The 19,685-nt window shown below is 46.9% G+C and overlaps 1 protein-coding gene across 1 annotated transcript in view; it reads right to left on the bottom strand.

The window, feature by feature from the left end:
* Positions 1-7,036: 7,036 nt before the first annotated feature.
* The window catches only part of LOC118936537 (NUAK family SNF1-like kinase 1), a 24,936-nt gene continuing 12,287 nt past the window's right edge, over positions 7,037-19,685 (bottom strand). Inside the window, exons 3-7 of the mRNA XM_036945208.1 lie at positions 19,169-19,320; positions 15,288-15,353; positions 15,001-15,120; positions 13,415-13,547; positions 7,037-12,120 (exon numbers count right to left, since the gene is read on the bottom strand). Of these exons, the coding sequence (XP_036801103.1) occupies positions 10,997-12,120; positions 13,415-13,547; positions 15,001-15,120; positions 15,288-15,353; positions 19,169-19,320 (1,595 nt within the window). The 3' untranslated portion in view covers positions 7,037-10,996. The remainder of the gene's footprint in view (positions 12,121-13,414; positions 13,548-15,000; positions 15,121-15,287; positions 15,354-19,168; positions 19,321-19,685) is intronic.

Below are 19,685 nucleotides of genomic sequence, written 5' to 3' on the forward strand. Positions count from 1 at the left end.
GATAACACATACCTCAGCTAAGTCCCAGGTCATGTAAAACATACCTCAGCTAAGTCCCAGGTCATGATAACACATACCTCAGCTAAGTCCCAGGTCATGTAAAACATACCTCAGCTAAGTCCCAGGTCATGATAACACATACCTCAGCTAAGTCCCAGGTCATGTAAAACATACCTCAGCTAAGTCCCAGGTCATGATAACACATACCTCAGCTAAGTCCCAGGTCATGATAACACACACCTCAGCTAAGTCCCAGGTCATGATAACACATACCTCAGCTAAGTCCCAGGTCATGTAAAACATACCTCAGCTAAGTCCCAGGTCATGATAACACATACCTCAGCTAAGTCCCAGGTCATGATAACACACACCTCAGCTAAGTCCCACGTCATGATAACACATACCTCAGCTAAGTCCCAGGTCATGTAAAACATACCTCAGCTAAGTCCCAGGTCATGATAACACACACCTCAGCTAAGTCCCAGGTCATGATAATACATACCTCAGCTAAGTCCCAGGTCATGATAACACACACCTCAGCTAAGTCCCAGGTCATGATAACACATACCTCAGCTAAGTCCCAGGTCATGATAACACACACCTCAGCTAAGTCCCAGGTCATGATAATACATACCTCAGCTAAGTCCCAGGTCATGATAACACACACCTCAGCTAAGTCCCAGGTCATGATAACACACACCTCAGCTAAGTCCCAGGTCATGATAACACATACCTCAGCTAAGTCCCAGGTCATGATAACACATACCTCAGCTAAGTCCCAGATCATGTAAAACATACCTCAGCTAAGTCCCAGGTCATGATAACACATACCTCAGCTAAGTCCCAGGTCATGATAACACATACCTCAGCTAAGTCCCAGGTCATGATAACACATACCTCAGCTAAGTCCCAGGTCATGTAAAACATACCTCAGCTAAGTCACAGGTCATGTAAAACATACCTCAGCTAAGTCCCAGGTCATGATAACACATACCTCAGCTAAGTCCCAGGTCATGATAACACATACCTCAGCTAAGTCCCAGGTCATGTAAAACATACCTCAGCTAAGTCACAGGTCATGTAAAACATACCTCAGCTAAGTCCCAGGTCATGATAACACATACCTCAGCTAAGTCCCAGGTCATGATAACACATACCTCAGCTAAGTCCCAGGTCATGATAACACATACCTCAGCTAAGTCCCAGGTCATGATAACACATACCTCAGCTAAGTCCCAGGTCATGATAACACATACCTCAGCTAAGTCCCAGGTCATGATAACACATACCTCAGCTAAGTCCCAGGTCATGATAACACATACCTCAGCTAAGTCCCAGGTCATGATAACACATACCTCAGCTAAGTCCCAGGTCATGATAACACATACCTCAGCTAAGTCCCAGGTCATGATAACACATACCTCAGCTAAGTCCCAGGTCATGATAACACATACCTCAGCTAAGTCCCAGGTCATGATAAAACATACCTCAGCTAAGTCCCAGGTCATGATAAAACATACCTCAGCTAAGTCCTATTTCTTGATAACACATACCTCAGCTAAGTCCCAGGTCATGATAACACATACCTACCTCAGTTAAGTCCTATTTCATGATAACACATACCTCAGCTATACCCTATTTCATGGTAACACATACCTCAGCTAAGTCCTATTTCTTGATGACACATACCTCAGCTAAGTCCTATTTCATGATAACAGGTATAACAGCTAAGTCCCAGGTCATGATAACAGGTATAACAGCTAAGTCCCAGGTCATGATAACAGATATAACAGCTAAGTCCCAGGTCATGTTAACATGGTAACAGGTATAACAGCTAAGTCCCAGGTCATGGTAACAGGTATAACAGCTAAGTCCCAGGTCATGATAACAGGTATAACAGCTAAGTCCCAGGTCATAGTACAATGGTAACAGGTATAACAGGGTAGATGTGTGTGAGTAATGGGTGAGGATGCTTTAGGTCAAAGGGGAGGAGAAGTATTTTTCTCCTAGACCATTTAATGAAACCATACCTAACAGTGTAGATGGTGTAGGATGACCAGAATGACCTGTTCGGGTTCTCTACGCATGTGATTCCACAGTCACGGGTCACCTCTCCCCATCAGTGGGGGGGTCTTTAAGGGGCCACATTGAAAGAACACCTCTGTTTGTAGGAAAGGAGGATTACCAACTGATACTGAGTAATTATCCTGAGAGCTCAGACAGACGAACAACACCCCACAGACACATAGAATCAGGCATGGACGCAGCCGCACGCACGCACACACGCACGCACACACATACACCTCTCTCTCTCTGCCCAACACTCACATCGCCCATGGTCTATACCTTCATTCTTCAGCCCCTGTCTTGGTCGCTGATTGGCCAGTTAGATTGAACAACCAAACAGCCTATTGATTCCTGTTGGAATGTTTGGAATGTTAGATGGCTATCAGAGTTCCTGAACATCTGAGGTCAGTTCTCCCGTAACCTGAGGCAACTTAGGAACTCTTGGAATTTCCATTCCTTAGTGACGAGGCCAGGTCAGGAACCCAATGTCCTCCTTAACCTGGGTGTGTCTCAAATGGCACCCTATTCCCTACATAGTGCACTACTTTTTGAGTCCAATGGGCCCTGGTCAAAAGTAGTGCACCCTATAGGGAACAGGATGCAGTTTTGGACACCCTGTTGTTAGTTGGTGACTGCTGAGATTCCATATATGGACAGGTTGAACCTGGATGTAATATAAATAGGGTCAATCTCTAACTCATGTCAGTGACAGAGAATGTGTGTGGTTGTTGACTTTGGCAGGACCTTTGTGGATGTATGCACCAGCTATTTATGTACAGTATCAGCCAAGCTGTGTATGAAGTAGGGCAAAGACTGACAGTCAGACAGCACCAGCGTCTCAGTACTGATCTTTCTCCCATTCTGAGTGGCATCACCCTCCTCCCTTCAAAGACAGGCTAAAGATGTGTGTGTGTGTGTGTGTGTGTGTGTGTGTGTGTGAAAAAGACATTGAAAGAGGAGATGCAAGGGAACCTCACAACAGAATGTTTCAGCCCAATCCTACGCCGATAGGATGAGCGTTCCCTGTGGTGATGGAGAGAGAGGTTTAGTTGTAGCTATACAACTGGGTTGGGAGAGAAAGATCTGTCCTATTTGGGCTTTATCTGGGTGGATGAGAACAAACACACTGAAATCACTAAAATATCTCTCTCCCTCATCACAACACCCTAACCTCTCTCCTCACGTCTTTATTAGTGTTGTCATCACTCACAATACATATATAAATATCTCCCTCTTCATCACAACACTAACCTCTCTCCTCACTTCTTTAGACGTTCTTTAATAGTGTGGTCATCACTCACTATATATATATGACCTTTTACCAGCATTCTCAACCTCCCACCACTCTGTCTCTCCTTTTCTCTCTCTCTCTGCCTCTCTCTCTCTCTCTCTCTCTCTCTCGCTCTCTCTCTTTCTCTCTCTCCCCTCTCTCTCTCTCTCCTCTCATCTTCTCCCTCTCTCTCGCTCTCTCTCTTTCTCTCTCTCTCTCCTCTCCTTCTCCCTCTCTCTCCTCTTCTCTCCCCCCTCTCTCTCTCCTCCCACCCCCCTCTCTCTCTCTCCCCCTCTCTCTCTCTCCCCCCCTCTCTCTTCTCTTCTCTCCCCCCTCTCTCTCTCTCTCTCTCCTCTTCTCTCCCCTCTCTCTCTCTCTCCTCTCCTCTTCTCCCTCTCTCTCTCTCTCTCTCTTTCTCTCTCTCTCTCCTCTCCTTCTCCCTCTCTCTCCTCTTCTCTCCCCCCTCTCTCTCTCCTCCCACCCCCCTCTCTCTCTCTCCCCCCTCTCTCTCTCTCCCCCCCTCTCTCTTCTCTTCTCTCCCCCCTCTCTCTCTCTCTCTCTCTCCTCTTCTCTCCCCCCCCTCTCTCTCTCTCCTCCCACCCCCCTCTTTGTAGTGGTTCTTGATCGTATGCCAGACATTCCAAATGGTGTAGTAGTCCAGACAACCGGAGACAACCCATTCAGCCAGTCAGAACCAAATACCTGGATTCCCGAACACGGCCAGCATAGAAGCAGCTAAAAATAGAAAGATCACCACAGAAACGTGTTTGACGTTCATAGAGAAATGCTTAATGGTGTGGTCACTGGTTCCAGGGTTTTGGGGTTAGCTTGGGTTGGGCTGGGTTGGAGGAGGGGTGATACATTGAGCTCCAGATTCCTTCCCTGCTACTAGATTGAGAGCTCTACAGTAGCCTGGGCCCACATCTGTTTGTGCTGTGTTGCCAACTCTTATGGTCATTCTGATGTTTGGTGTATATGACAATAGAAGTTGGCTACACAGCACAAACAGACCTGGGACCAGGCTATCTCTACAGCACTCGGTCAGTAGTAGAAAGAGACCAGTCTTCTCAGAGACGTTCGAAGAAGCCAACCCATGCTAGGAGCTTTAAACCGGCCCTTTAAACCGGCCCTTTAAACCGGCCCTTTAAACCGGCCCTTTAAACCGGCCCTTTAAACCGGCCCTTTAAACCGACCCTTTAAACCGACCCTTTAAACCGGCCCTTTAAACCGACCCTTTAAACCGGCCCTTTAAACCGGCCCTTTAAACCGGCCCTTTAAACCGACCGGCCCTTTAAACCGACCCTCTAAAACAACCACTGTCACACACCTACACACACACTTACACACTCCACTGTGCTGTTACTACTGGCCCTGGGCCTGCTTGGGTTCCTGGTGTGTGTGTGTTCCTGTGTTTACTTTACTTACACTGTTTTCACCACCAGACCCACCAGACCCAGCCCTGCATGTGGAATGTCCTGCTAGCCTACAGTGCATGTTCCTCCAGACAGGAGCATGTCCTGCTAGCCTACAGTGCCTGTTTCTCTAGACAGGAGCATGTCCTGCTAGCCTACAGTGATTGTTTCTCTAGACAGGAGCATGTCCTGCCATTCTACAGTGACTGTTCCTCCAGACAGGAGCATGTCCTGCTAGCCTACAGTGATTGTTTCTCTAAACAGGAGCATGTCCTGCTAGCCTACAGTCAAACAAACACATTTATTCATAAAGCCCTTTCTACATCAGCCGATGTCACAAAGTGCTATACAGAAACCCAGCCTAAAATCCCAAACAGCAAGCAATGCAGATGTAGAGGCACGGTGTTTAGGAAAAACTCCCTAGAAAGGCAGGAACCTAGAGAGGAACCAGGCTCTGAGTGGTGACCAGTCCTTTTCTGGCTGTGCCGGGTGGAGATTATAACAGAACATGGCCAAGATGTTCAAACATTCAAAGATGACCAGCAGGGTGCCTGTTTCTCTAGACAGGAGCATGTCCTGCTAGCCTACAGTGACTGTTTCTCTAGACAGGAGCATGTCCTGCTATCCTACAGTGCCTGTTTCTCTAGACAGGAGCATGTCCTGCTATCCTACAGTGCCTGTTTCTCTAGACAGGAGCATGTCCTGCTAGCCTACAGTGCCTGTTTCTCTAGACAGGAGCATGAGTGACTACCTTCAGACTTGGCCCTTTTCACTCCTCTGTTGGTGTTCAGTCCAAGGGAAAACACTAGTCCACTAGAGTTTATACAAGTTCCCACTCTGTCTTAAGGTGCATCCCAAATGGCACTCTATTCCCTATGTAGTGCACTACAGAGCTCTGGTCAAAACTGGTCCAAAGTAGTGCTCCCAAGTGGCTCCCGAGTGGCGCAGCGGTCTAAGGCACTGCATTTCAGTGCTAGAGGCGTCACTACAGACACTCAGTTCCAGACCGCTTCACAACCGGTCGTGATTGGGAGTCCCATAGGGCAGGCGCTCAATTGGCCCAGCGTCGTCCGGGTTTGGCCGGGGTAGGCCATCATTGTAAATAAGAATTTGTTCTTAAAAACTTGCCTGGTTAGGGTGCCATTTGGTACACACTTCTGTCTTGAACTGTAGTTCACTAAGTCCTCCATTCTCTCTCTTCTCCTGTTACATACTGTAGTCTACACCTATTCCCTCCTGTGTTAAATTACATACTGTAGTCTCCACCTATTCCCTCCTGTGTTAAATGACATACTGTAGTCTACACCCATCCCCTACTGTGTTAAATGACATACTGTAGTCTCCACCTATTCCCTCCTGTGTTAAATTACATACTGTAGTCTCCACCTATTTCCTCCTGTGTTAAATTACATACTGTAGTCTCCACCTATTCCCTCCTGTGTTAAATTACATACTGTAGTCTACACCTATTCCCTCCTGTGTTAAATTACATACTGTAGTCTACACCCATCCCCTACTGTGTTAAATTACATACTGTAGTCTACACCTATTCCCTCCTGTGTTAAATTACATACTGTAGTCTACACCTATTCCCTCCTGTGTTAAATTACATACTGTAGTCTACACCTATTCCCTCCTGTGTTAAATTACATACTGTAGTCTACACCTATTCCCTCCTGTGTTAAATTACATACTGTAGTCATACTTATTTCCTCCTGTGTTAAATTACATACTGTAGTCTACACCCATCCCCTACTGTGTTAAATTACATACTGTAGTCTACACCTATTCCCTCCTGTGTTAAATTACATACTGTAGTCTACACCTATTCCCTCCTGTGTTAAATTACATACTGTAGTCTACACCTATTCCCTCCTGTGTTAAATTACATACTGTAGTCTACACCTATTCCCTCCTGTGTTAAATTAAATACTGTAGTCTCCACCTATTCCCTCCTGTGTTAAATTACATACTGTAGTCTCCACCTATTCCCTCCGGTGTTAAATACCCCTCCTTCTCCTTTATCTTCTCAACAACCTCAGTGAGAAATATGGCCTGGCCTGGTCTGGTCTGTGACATGTCTTCTTCCTGCTGGCTGTCAGAGAAAACAAAGCCTGCAGCTATAATACGGTTGTTTTGACAACTAGGTAGTGTAAGAGGAACATGGAGAACAAGGGACATGGAGTACTTATTTTCCTTTGCTGAGGGAGACTTTTACTAGAGTCAGCATGGGAAGACTTTAATAGACGCACGCAAGAACACACACCAGAGACGACAAGAGACTGAAATGAAGCTGTTTATTTGAGATGATTCAGAGAGAAGATATTGTGAAAATCTGTGGTTTCCTCACTCTCCTGACTACATACATGATTTCCACTGTAATACGTAGTAGAGAACAACGCTATTACACAATCTGAAACTGTTTTTATAAAAACCAGAACAGCACATCTGTGATGGTAACAAACAAAAGCACGATCCAGGTTGAACCATCTATAACCAGATAGTAACTATAGTAACAGTAATAACTTCACTATTAATAGACAGCAGCAAAATAAAGCTTAAATAACATTATAATACTTCATCATAAGATAATATCTAGTCAAGTTTTCCTATAGTTATATGACATATTGTAACAAACAGATGTAAGCTAACATCTGTTTTGTCTAGTTAGGCAGAGGGCAGCTTGGGGGCTCTTAGACCTGTTGAGACTTGATGGCACCCCTTTCTTTTCCATTACATTCTACATAGGTGTGTGTGTGTGTGTGTGTGTGCGTGCGTGCGTTCGCAGGCACGTGCATGTGTGTGTTTTCAGTCTTACGACTCACAGAGAATCACTTGTGTTTACAACTTGTTCTTTACTGTTGTTGAACTTTAACCTCTTCAGTCCCTTATACACACACATACGCTAACCCTGTTTTCATAGGAGGCAGGTCCCCTTCCAGTTACTAAGGCAGACCTGGTACACATCCTCTGCCCATAAAATAAAACCATACAATGTTTCTATATTTTGGAAAAATCAAAAACAGAAGCATGATTAAAAACAAATCCTATGAAAATACTAACATAGTATCATTTTTCAGCGCTGTAAAATCCAATTACAAAATACCATTTCAGTCCATACAACACTTAACAAGACTGTTGGTTGTTATGGTAACACCCTGGGCCCTGAGCCATAAAGACCCCTGACCTTTCAGAATCATTCATTGGCTGATTTTGATTTATTTTGATGAGCTATCCGTTGGCGTATGTGACATTTCCACAGTGGGGCTCCATTGATTTCTCAACACTAATATGCTTCAGTCTGTTTGGGTTTCTCGGACACCACCCGATTGTTTAAATGTCTGGGCCTGTGTCCCAAATGGCAACCTATTTCCTATGTAGTGCACTCCTTTTCACAAAGGGCCCATAGAACTGCGTTCAAAAGTAACCAATAGGGTGCCATTTGGGACACAAACCCAGACATTTAAACAACCGTGTGGTGTTTGAGAAACCCAAACACACTGAAACATATAATTGCCTGGGTTATTTCTGTTCTAGAGTGGAACTGAAGGTTATGCCCTCTCACCAAGCCACGCTTCATAGAGCACATATAACTGGTCCAGCAGCACACAGGCTGTAGAGAGAGAAGGTAATCTATATGTAACACTCACAGTGAGCTAACACACTGCTGTTCTACCAAGGATGTATAGTACCAGCTACAGTGACTGTAATGACTTTCACCTACAGTGACTGTAATGACCTTCAGCTACAGTGACTGTAATGACTTTCAGCTGCAGTGGCTGTAATGACTTTCAGCTACAGTGACTGTAATGACTTTCAGCTACAGTGACTGTAATGACTTTCAGCTACAGTGACTGTAATGACTTTCAGCTACAGTGACTGTAATGACTTTCAGCTACAGTGACTGTAATGACTTTCAGCTACAGTGACTGTAATGACTTTCAGCTACAGTGACTGTAATGACTTTCAGCTACAGTGACTGTAATGACTTTCAGCTACAGTGACTGTAATGACTTTCAGCTACAGTGACTGTAATGACTTTCAGCTACAGTGACTGTAATGACTTTCAGCTGAAATGTGTTGAACTGTGTATCTTCCCAACTTAAAGCTGAACTTATTCGGTCAGCTGAAACATAATTCCCTTCACCCTTCCAAACATTCTTTCCATTTTACCTTTTTCACTCAACCTTTCTCTCTCTCTCTACTCCCCCTTTCTTTTCCCAGCTACACTAAGCTACTATCGCTCTCTCTGTCTATCATCTCCTCTCTCTCTCTCTCTCTCAGCACTCTCTCAGCACTCTCTCTCTCTCTCTCTCTCTCTCAGCCCTCTCAGCCCTCTCTCAGCCCTCTCTCTCTCTTTCTCTCTCTCTCAACCCCCTCTTTTCTCTCTCCACTCTCAGTCTTCAGTCTGGGGAGGAAGAGGTGTAACAGCCCTGGCCAGCACCCAACTTCCCTCCACAAACAAGACCTCTACAACCAACCCATTAACCCCTCCCACTAACTCACGTCTATCTACCCCTTGTTTTTTCAGTATTTCTCTTTCTAAAACAACGACAGTTCATTTACATATGGCCTACACATGAGCTAGTCCTGTAGACTGGAGGGCTTGTAGCCACAACTCTGTGAATCAACTTAAGTTTTGACTACACGTCTCTACCCTTCTGTTCTTTCAGTCGTTCTGTCTTTCAGTCCCATTTCTAAAACAACGACAGTTCTACTGTGAAACCAAATGGTTACGAACATGAACAAGTCCTAGTTGTTTCGACTCGGGAGACTGCGTGGTCACAGCTCTGTGAATCGCCTCCCTATAGCTGTGTCTCATGTGGTGAGTTTGGTTGGTTATCTATCTGTTCCTCCATAAACCTTCAGGAAATACAGTACATGATAACATAGCACTAATAAAGGCACTTCCTGTGGACGGCCCATACAGTAGACGTATATCAATACACACGGTTTGCTCTTCAACCTTCCCACTGTGATACTGAACAATAGATGTCCTGCTAGATTAGGACCAATATCAAGTATGGCATTCATGTCAATTCAATCAAGCAATACTATTATACAGTACCATTCCTTGAAGGGTACATACACCTCAGTACGTCTTGAAATTACCAAAACACACAGGCAATATATGTCTGTTTCAACAATATAAATAGATAACACACGGTTATCATTAGGTTGAGATAACATGAACAGTAGTCCTAACTGTCTATTACATTGAGATAACATGAACAGTAGTCCTAACTGTCTATTACATTGAGAGTAGTCCTGACTGTCCATTATATTGAGATAACATGAACAGTAGTCCTAACTGTCCATTACATTGAGATAACATGAACAGTAGTCCTAACTGTCTATTACATTGAGAGTAGTCCTGACTGTCCATTATATTGAGATAACATGAACAGTAGTCCTAACTGTCCATTACATTGAGATAACATGAACAGTAGTCCTAACTGTCTATTACATTGAGATAACATGAACAGTAGTCCTAACTGTCTGTTACATTGAGATAACATGAACAGTAGTCCTGACTGTCTATTACATTGAGAGTAGTCCTGACTGTCTATTACATTGAGATAACATGAACAGTAGTCCTAACTGTCTGTTACATTGAGACAACATGAACAGTAGTCCTAACTGTCCATTACATTGAGATAACATGAACAGTAGTCCTAACTGTCTATTACATTGAGATAACATGAACAGTAGTCCTAACTGTCTGTTACATTGAGATAACATGAACAGTAGTCCTGACTGTCCATTACATTGAGATAACATGAACAGTAGTCCTGACTGTCTATTACATTGAGATAACATGAACAGTAGTCCTAACTGTCTGTTACATTGAGACAACATGAACAGTAGTCCTGACTGTCCATTACATTGAGATAACATGAACAGTAGTCCTAACTGTCTGTTACATTGAGACAACATGAACAGTAGTCCTGACTGTCTATTACATTGAGATAACATGAACAGTAGTCCTAACTGTCTACTACATTGAGCTTCACCACAGCATGGTTTGTGACTCTGAATGACATACAACACAATACTTATTTAGCTCTATTGAACATATAAAGATGTACAGCAGCACTGTCTCTGAGAGGGTAGATTCAGTACATTAAGGTGGCTGGGATGCCCAGTTCACAACACACCTGGCCAGTCCTAACCCAGAAATGAAGGTTCAAGTGTGTGTCTGTCCTTCCCATGTCCCTTCCCTTCCAAACTCCCAACTCCACCTCCTCTAGGTCAGATTGCTGCTGATGTCCAGGGTGTGTTGGTAGACCTGGGTCACATCATCCATGTCCCCTAGCAGAGAGAAGCTGCCGTCGTCACCAGGAGACCCTGGTGTCCCTCGGGTCCCCACCTTCCCCCCATGGAGCCCCCCTGCAGCCGTCTGGAGGCCCCGTCTGAAGCCTGCCAGCTGGAGTAGATCCTCAGCCGACATACAGGCCCTGACGTGTGGCTGCGGGGACGAGGGAGACCAATCCATTCCCATTAAGGGGGGAACACTGGAGAGACCCATCTCCTCACAGACAATACTGGAGGGTTTACTCTGGCTGCGAGAGAGGCCCGAGTCCCCCGGAGTCTCTCCGTGGTAGCTCATATTGGACAAGCCACTGTGGAAGGAAGTGGAGTTGCCGTACTTCCCATTACGCTTCAATATGCCCTTTCTCCCCATGGACCTCTTTGTTGGTGAGCTGGCGGGTGGGGCCATGGAGGTGCTGCCCCCTAGCAGTTCAGAGGACTCACTGCGCTCCGGGGAGGAGTAGTAGCCAGACTCCCGCTGCTGGTTGTTCTTCAGGATGCCCTTCTTGGGGAGGGTGGGCACCATCTTGGCCGGCGAGACCCCCAGGCGATCCTGATCATCGTCCTCTTCCTCATCTCTCTCGGGGCTGGAGAGCAGCTCCCTTCCCTCGTGGAAGTGCAGGGAGCGACTCAGCTCGATCTCCCCCAGGCTGTGGGACCTCTGCTCAGACACATGCATCTTCAGGATCCCCTTGGGTCTCTTCAGTCCTGGTTTGTCTTTGTCTTCCCACGCGGTGTGATGGTGGAGCGCTCCGCTATCATTCTCCTTCCTGGACTTCCTCAGGCGCTGGCGGCCAGCGTGGGGGGGTACGGCAGGGTGTTCCGAGCGGGGGGGCTTGACCGGCACCACCCTGGGTGACTCTGTGGTGCGGTTCTGCCAATCGATAAAGCGTGCTAGCGTTGGAGAAGAGATGCAGCCACTGTTGTCCTTCTGGACGTCACAGTCACACACAGTGGTCTTCCAGCCCCAATTGACCCACCAGTGGTTGGCGATGTCTTCCACCGTGGCTCGACGCTCCGGGTTAACCATCAACATCCAGCGGATCAGACCACGAGCATCTGGGAGAGAGTGGAAGGTGAGGCGGACAGGGACTTTAGCAGCAATCTATGGCATTATTTAACAGACAGAGAGAGAGAGGAGACAAACAGAGAGAGAGGAGACAGTTACAGAGAGAGGGAGGAGACAGTTACAGAGAGAGGGAGGAGACAGCTACAGAGAGAGGGAGGAGACAGCTACAGAGAGAGAGAGAGAGAGCGAGAGAGAGAGAGGAGACAGCTACAGAGAGAGAGAGGAGACAGCTACAGAGAGAGAGAGAGAGGAGACAGCTACAGAGAGAGAGGAGACAGCTACAGAGAGAGAGAGGAGACAAACAGAGAGAAAGGAGTCAGCTACAAAAAGAGAGAGGAGACAGCTACACAGAGAGAGAGAGAGAGAGAGAGGAGATAGCTAAAGAGAGAGAGAGAGAGGAGACAGCTACAGAGAGTGAGAGGAGACAGCTACAGAGAGAGAGAGAGAGAGGAGACAGCTACAGAGAGAGAGGGGAGACAGCTACAAAAAGAGAGGAGATAGCTACAGAGAGAGAGAGGGGAGACAGCTACAAAAAGAGAGAGGAGACAGCTAGAGTGAGAGGAGAGAGCGAGAGAGAGAGAGAGAGAGAGAGAGAGAGAGAAAGCGCTACAGAGAGAGACAGAGAGGAGACAGCTACAGAGAGCGAGAGAAAGAGGAGACAGCTACAGAGAGTGAAAGAAAGAGGAGACGGCTACAGAGAGAGAAAGAAAGAGGAGACGGCTACAGAGAGAGAAAGGAGGAGACAGCGACAGAGAGAGAGAGAGGGGAGACAGCTACAGAGAGAGAAAGAGGAGACAGCTACAGAGAGCAAAAGAAAGAGGAGATGGCTACAGAGAGAGAAAGAAAGAGGAGACAGCTACAGAAAGAGAGAGGAGACAGCTACAGAGAGCGAGAGAGAGAGGAGACAGCTACAGAGAGAGAGGGAAAGAGGAGACAGCTACAGAGAGAGAAAGAAAGAGGAGACAGCTACAGAGAGAGCGAGAGGGGAGACAGCTACAGAGAGAGAGAGGGGAGACAGCTACACACAGAGAGAGAGAGAGAGAGAGAGCGAGAGAGGAGACAGCTACAGAGAGAGAGAGAGAGGAGACAGCTACAGAGAGAGAGAGAAAGAGGAGACAGCTACAGAGAGAGAGAGAGAGGAGACAGCTACAGAGAGAGAGAGAGAGAGAGAGGAGACAGCTACAGAGAGAGAGAGAAAGAGGAGACAGCTACAGAGAGAGAGAGAGAGAAGACAGCAACAGCGCGAGAAAGAAAGAGGACACCGCAACAGAGTTAAACTAGTACCTGAGGACTGTGTAGGTTCCCTGTACTCTCCGTTGGTGATCTGGCGGATGAGTTTATTGTGGTCTTCCCCATCAAAGGGCATGGTCCCATAGACCAGGGTGTAGAGAAGCACTCCCAGGGCCCAACTGTCTACCTGGAAACACAACACACTGGTAGTTACAATAGTGTCCATAGCGTTCTTGTATGGTGGCCTCAGAAGCACACAGACCTCAAGGCTGCTGATTTACTACTGTTGGTTTGTCATGGTTATACTTCCTACTGTTTTCACACCCGTCTGCTGGCTAAGATAATGGCCCTTTAATGTGTTTTAACAGAAAGAATAACACAATTCTGTATCTTCTCCAAACACTCCGTTCTTTGCACACTGATTGCTGTTGTAAAAGCCATGTCAAGGTCTGTGACTTAAGTGATTGGGTTCTGTTCTGATGAGGTTGCCTTTGGCTCTGAGGTACAGTATAGACCTTAGGCTTCGGCCCAAATTACAGCCTATTCCCTATGTAGTGACCAGGGCTCATAGAGAATATGGTTTCATTTGGGACACAGGCCGTATTCTCTGATTAGCTGAGATAATCTCCAGGAATCACAGTGTTCTGTAAACCACAGCTAGCTGGGAAACAATGGGGAAGTCTCTGGGGAAGTCTACTCCCCTGACTCCATAACCTCAGTGCGTGCGTGTGTGTGCGTGCGTGCGTGTATATAGAGCTGTGATTGTTGGCTAGGACTCTGTCGGTCTCGGCCTCTTTGACCAGCTGTGTCAAACCGAGGAAGGGCTTTTCTCAGGAAGCTAAAGGAGATGGGAGTAGAGGAGGGGTGACAGGGTCAGCTGGTGTAAGGGTCATTATGTCAGATTTACTGTAGGGTGGGAGAGGGGCGGCTCCTAATGCCTCATGAAATGATGGGACTCAGTGAAATCCTGGAGTCATAGTCATTCTGGGTCTATGTTTGGTAACATGTTGAGACTCCTTTCAGATGAGTGAGCTGACCTGGGCTGGCTGTTGGGGAAGTGGCTGTGAAGCCTGGCTGGCTGGGCCTGACAGGATGTGTGTGTGTGTGTGTGTGTGTCAGAAGTGTGTGTGTGTGTGTGTGTGTGTGTGTGTGTGTGTGTGTGTGTGTGTCAGAAGTGTGTGTGTGTGTGTGTGTGTGTGTGTGTGTGTGTGTGTGTGTGTGTGTGTGTGTGTGTGTGTGTGTGTGTGTGTGTGTGTGTGTGTGTGTGTGTGTGTAAGTAAACTTCCTCCAAGACAGGAACGGGTGTTCACTACCTTCACTTGTCAGCTTAAGGACAAACCCAGAAGACCCAGGGAGCAAGAGCACTTTTTGGGATGGGGGTTCCCTTCAGTGTTTCCCTTATCCAACTGTTATAGGGAATTTGTTCTGGGGATTTTCCACTGGTGAGAACCCGGGAGTTTAGATTTGTGTCTTATTTCCATGAGCCTCAGAGAGAGTATAATTTACAGCAGGATCAGTCCAGCAGGTCTGAAATAAGACTCTCTGGGTTTCAGAATGACACAGATCAGAAGTGAAGAGAAGGATTTCCCTTGTTCCCTGCCATGTGGGCTATTCGTGTCTTTGTGTGTGTGTGTGTGTACCTCTGGACCATGGTAGGGCCTGCCGTTGACGATCTCTGGTGAGGCGTACAGAGGGCTGCCACAGAACGTCTGAAGGAGCTCGTCTTTGTGGTAAAGGTTGGACAGACCAAAGTCAGCAATCTGGAGGAGAGAAGATCATGACAATCAACGTTAAATGACCCTTGGATAAGAATTGCAGATCCCTGATTGCACCTGTAAAGAGACTGTTCCTATCGCTAAGATGCTGTGTTGAAATACAGAATATGAAAGACAAGAGATGGACATCTCTACAGGGTCAAAGGTCTTACCTTGATATTACAGTTTTCATCCAGCAGCACGTTTTCCAGTTTTAAATCCCTGTGCACCACTCCGTTCTACAAAGACATAACAGGACAAGTCTAATTAAACTGTGACCCATTTACACACACACACACACACACACACACACGCACACACGCCCACGTACACACACACACGCCCACGTACACACACACGCGCCCACGTACACACACACACATGCCCACGTACACACACACACACATGCGCACCTTTCTTTTGTCTACTATGTTTGGTGAGCTCATCCGCAATGGTTATTTTCAAGTGGCACATGTTCTATATAAATGTAGCATCTTTAATTCATCTCAATGACAAAATGTATTCTTGTAAACATCTCCCGTGTTGTTGGGTGACACACTAAACAGCTGTTAAACATGTGGGACACAGGATCCGCATCTCAAACGCCACCCTATTCCCTACATAGTGCACTACTTCGGGCCAGAGCCCCATGGGCCCAGGTCGTAATGAGTGCAGTAGTCAGCGCATGTAGGGATAAGGGTGCCATTTGGAATTCAGGCAGTACAGGAAGTGTGGTCATGGTTCAATATGAACCACGTGAACAGTTTGACCATGCTCTGTGTGTTGATAATTCACTTAACCAGGGAAGGCAGATATGCTCAAAGAAAGATGTGGCCGACCTCTCTCTCTCTCTTTTTTTCTCTCTCTCTCTGTCTCTCTCTCTCGCTTTTCTTTATCTCTCTCTCTCTCTCTCTCTCTCTCTCGCTTTTCTTTCTCTCTTTCTCTCTCTCTACCTCCCTCCCTCCCTCTCTCTCTCTCTCTCTCTCTCTCTCTCTCTCTCCCTCTCTCCCTCCCTCCCTCCCTCCCTCCCCCTCCCTCCCTCCCTCCCTCCCTCCCTCCCTCCCTCCCTCCCTCCCTCCCTCCCTCCCTCTCTATCTGTAGGGAGGAAGCAGGGGAAGTCTATACTCTGCCACACTTCCTTCCGTCTGTCACTGCAGCGCTGCCCTGTCCTAACCTACTGTATCTCTATGTCCGGCTCCTCCCTCCTCACCATGTCATGGTTGCCCCTGACAACTCCCTCACCAGGATGTCACGGTTGCCCCCCGACAACTCCCTCGCCAGGATGTCAGCAGCAGCTGTAGCCAGCCCTATCCGTCAGTCATCCTCTCCCAGCTGGCACCCTATTCCCTTTGCAGTGCACACTTGTTTTAACCAGGGCCCATAGTAGTGCACTATATTTGGGATGCACCCTCAGTCTCTCCCAGCTGGGGATATGACATCACTCCACCAGGACCTACAGTAATGACATCAGTCATAGCCACCAGCTGTAGGGACTGTGGAGGACAAAGGGCCAACACTCTCTCTGTCTCCCCAGGGAACAGCACTCAACCTGGAGGTGGAGAGGGCCTGAGGGAAGGGGAGGGTGGGTGATGGGCTGCTACATGGGCACAGAAGGGCAATTATGTGTCTTATTGTGTGAGCTAACTCTGGTCTGCTGTAGGGTACTGTACTCTGGTCTGCTGTAGGGTACTGTACTCTGGTCTGTTGTAGTGTAATGTACTCTGGTCTGTTGTAGTGTAATGTAATCTGGTCTGCTGTAGGGTAATGTAATCTGGTCTGCTGTAGGGTACTGTACTCTGGTCTGCTGTAGGGTACTGTACTCTGGTCTGCTGTAGGGTACTGTACTCTGGTCTGCTGTAGGGTAATGTAATCTGGTCTGCTGTAGGGTACTGTACTCTGGTCTGCTGTAGGGTAATGTAATCTGGTCTGCTGTAGGGTAATGTAATCTGGTCTGCTGTAGGGTAATGTACTCTGGTCTGCTGTAGGGTACTGTACTCTGGTCTGCTGTAGGGTACTGTACTCTAGTCTGCTGTAGGGTAATGTACTCTGGTCTGCTGTAGGGTAATGTACTCTGGTCTGCTGTAGGGTACTGTACTCTGGTCTGCTGTAGGGTACTGTACTCTAGTCTGCTGTAGGGTAATGTACTCTGGTCTGCTGTAGGGTAATGTACTCTAGTCTGCTGTAGGGTAATGTACTCTAGTCTGCAGTAGGGTACTGTACTCTAGTCTGCTGTAGGGTAATGTACTCTAGTCTGCTGTAGGGTAATGTACTCTAGTCTGCTGTAGGGTAATGTACTCTGGTCTGCTGTAGGGTAATGTACTCTGGTCTGCTGTAGGGTAATGTACTCTGGTCTGCTGTAGGGTAATGTACTCTAGTCTGCTGTAGGGTAATGTACTCTAGTCTGCTGTAGGGTAATGTACTCTAGTCTGCTGTAGGGTAATGTACTCTGGTCTGCTGTAGGGTAATGTACTCTAGTCTGCTGTAGGGTAATGTACTCTAGTCTGCTGTAGGGTAATGTACTCTGGTCTGCTGTAGGGTACTGTACTCTGGTCTGCTGTAGGGTACTGTACTCTGGTCTGCTGTAGGGTACTGTACTCTGGTCTGCTGTAGGGTACTGTACTCTGGTCTGCTGTAGGGTACTGTACTCTAGTCTGCTGTAGGGTAATGTACTCTGGTCTGCTGTAGGGTAATGTACTCTGGTCTGCTGTAGGGTACTGTACTCTGGTCTGCTGTAGGGTAATGTACTCTGGTCTGCTGTAGGGTAATGTACTCTGGTCTGCTGTAGGGTACTGTACTCTGGTCTGCTGTAGGGTACTGTACTCTGGTCTGCTGTAGGGTAATGTACTCTGGTCCGCTGTAGTGTAATGTACTCTGGTCTGCTGTAGTGTAATGTACTCTGGTCTGTTGTAGTGTAATGTACTCTGGTCTGCTGTAGGGTAATGTACTCTGGTCTGCTGTAGGGTACTGTACTCTGGTCTGCTGTAGTGTACTGTACTCTGGTCTGCTGTAGAGTACTGTACTCTGGTCTGCTGTAGAGTAATGTACTCTGGTCCGCTGTAGTGTAATGTACTCTGGTCTGCTGTAGTGTACTGTACTCTGGTCTGCTGTAGGGTAATGTACTCTGGTCTGCTGTAGGGTACTGTACTCTGGTCTGCTGTAGTGTACTGTACTCTGGTCTGTTGTAGTGTAATGTACTCTGGTCTGCTGTAGTGTACTGTACTCTGGTCTGCTGTAGGGTACTGTACTCTGGTCTGCTGTAGTGTAATGTACTCTGGTCTGCTGTAGGGTACTGTACTCTGGTCTGCTGTAGTGTAATGTACTCTGGTCTGCTGTAGGGTACTGTACTCTGGTCTGCTGTAGGGTACTGTACTCTGGTCTGTTGTAGTGTAATGTACTCTGGTCTGCTGTAGGGTAATGTACTCTAGTCTGCTGTAGGGTAATGTACTCTGGTCTGCTGTAGGGTAATGTACTCTGGTCTGCTGTAGGGTAATGTACTCTAGTCTGTTGTAGTGTAATGTACTCTGGTCTGCTGTAGTGTAATGTACTCTGGTCTGCTGTAGGGTAATGTACTCTGGTCTGCTGTAGTGTAATGTACTCTGGTCTGCTGTAGGGTACTGTACTCTGGTCTGCTGTAGTGGAATGTACTCTGGTCTGTTGTAGGGTACTGTACTCTGGTCTGCTGTAGTGTAATGTACTCTGGTCTGTTGTAGTGTAATGTACTCTGGTCTGCTGTAGGGTAATGTACTCTAGTCTGCTGTAGTGTAATGTACTCTAGTCTGCTGTAGGGTAATGTACTCTAGTCTGCTGTAGGGTAATGTACTCTGGTCTGCTGTAGGGTAATGTACTCTGGTCTGCTGTAGGGTACTGTACCCTTTAACTCTGGTTTCCAACTACAGAATGAATGTGTGTGGGTTGGGACAGCTGCATAGCTTTTCCTTGTAGAAATGTCCATTGGCTTAGGGCACAGGCCCAGGATCAGCTCAGCCTTCCCCAGGTCCTAGCCTTTACCATACAGAAGAGAGTAAAACTGACCTCAGATCAGCGTATCTCTTACCTTGTGACAATGGTGCACGGCAGAAACAATCTGCCTGAAGAAGTGTCGTGTCTCTCTCTCGCTCAGCCGCCGTCGCTCGCTGATGTAATCATACAACTCTCCCTTACTGGCGTATTCCATCACGATCACTATCTTGTCCTTGTTCTCAAACACTGGACACAAGGACATACACAGAGGACAACGTCAGGATGGGAGGAGTTTGAAATCAGCAAACCCATCTCAGCTTGCATCCCAAATAGCCCTCTATTTACAGATATAGTGAACACTACTTTTGACCAGGGCCCACCGGGTCCACAGTTTCAACAATGGGGCCCTTTGGAGTAAATCCAGAATACAGAGAGACATACTGTCGCCAATTTAGCACGACTGGGGATCTTCCTTCTGTGCTTCAACGGCGAGGTCACTGATACTGTTCACATTGTTGTGTTATACTGCTGTTAACTGTTTAGAATAGGGACACTGTTCTACCCTGATATAGTTGAGGAACACTGTGATATCTGAGTCATGTCCTCACCCA

Source organism: Oncorhynchus mykiss, chromosome 15 (assembly GCF_013265735.2).
Source record: "Oncorhynchus mykiss isolate Arlee chromosome 15, USDA_OmykA_1.1, whole genome shotgun sequence".
In the NCBI taxonomy this organism is placed as follows: domain Eukaryota; kingdom Metazoa; phylum Chordata; class Actinopteri; order Salmoniformes; family Salmonidae; genus Oncorhynchus; species Oncorhynchus mykiss.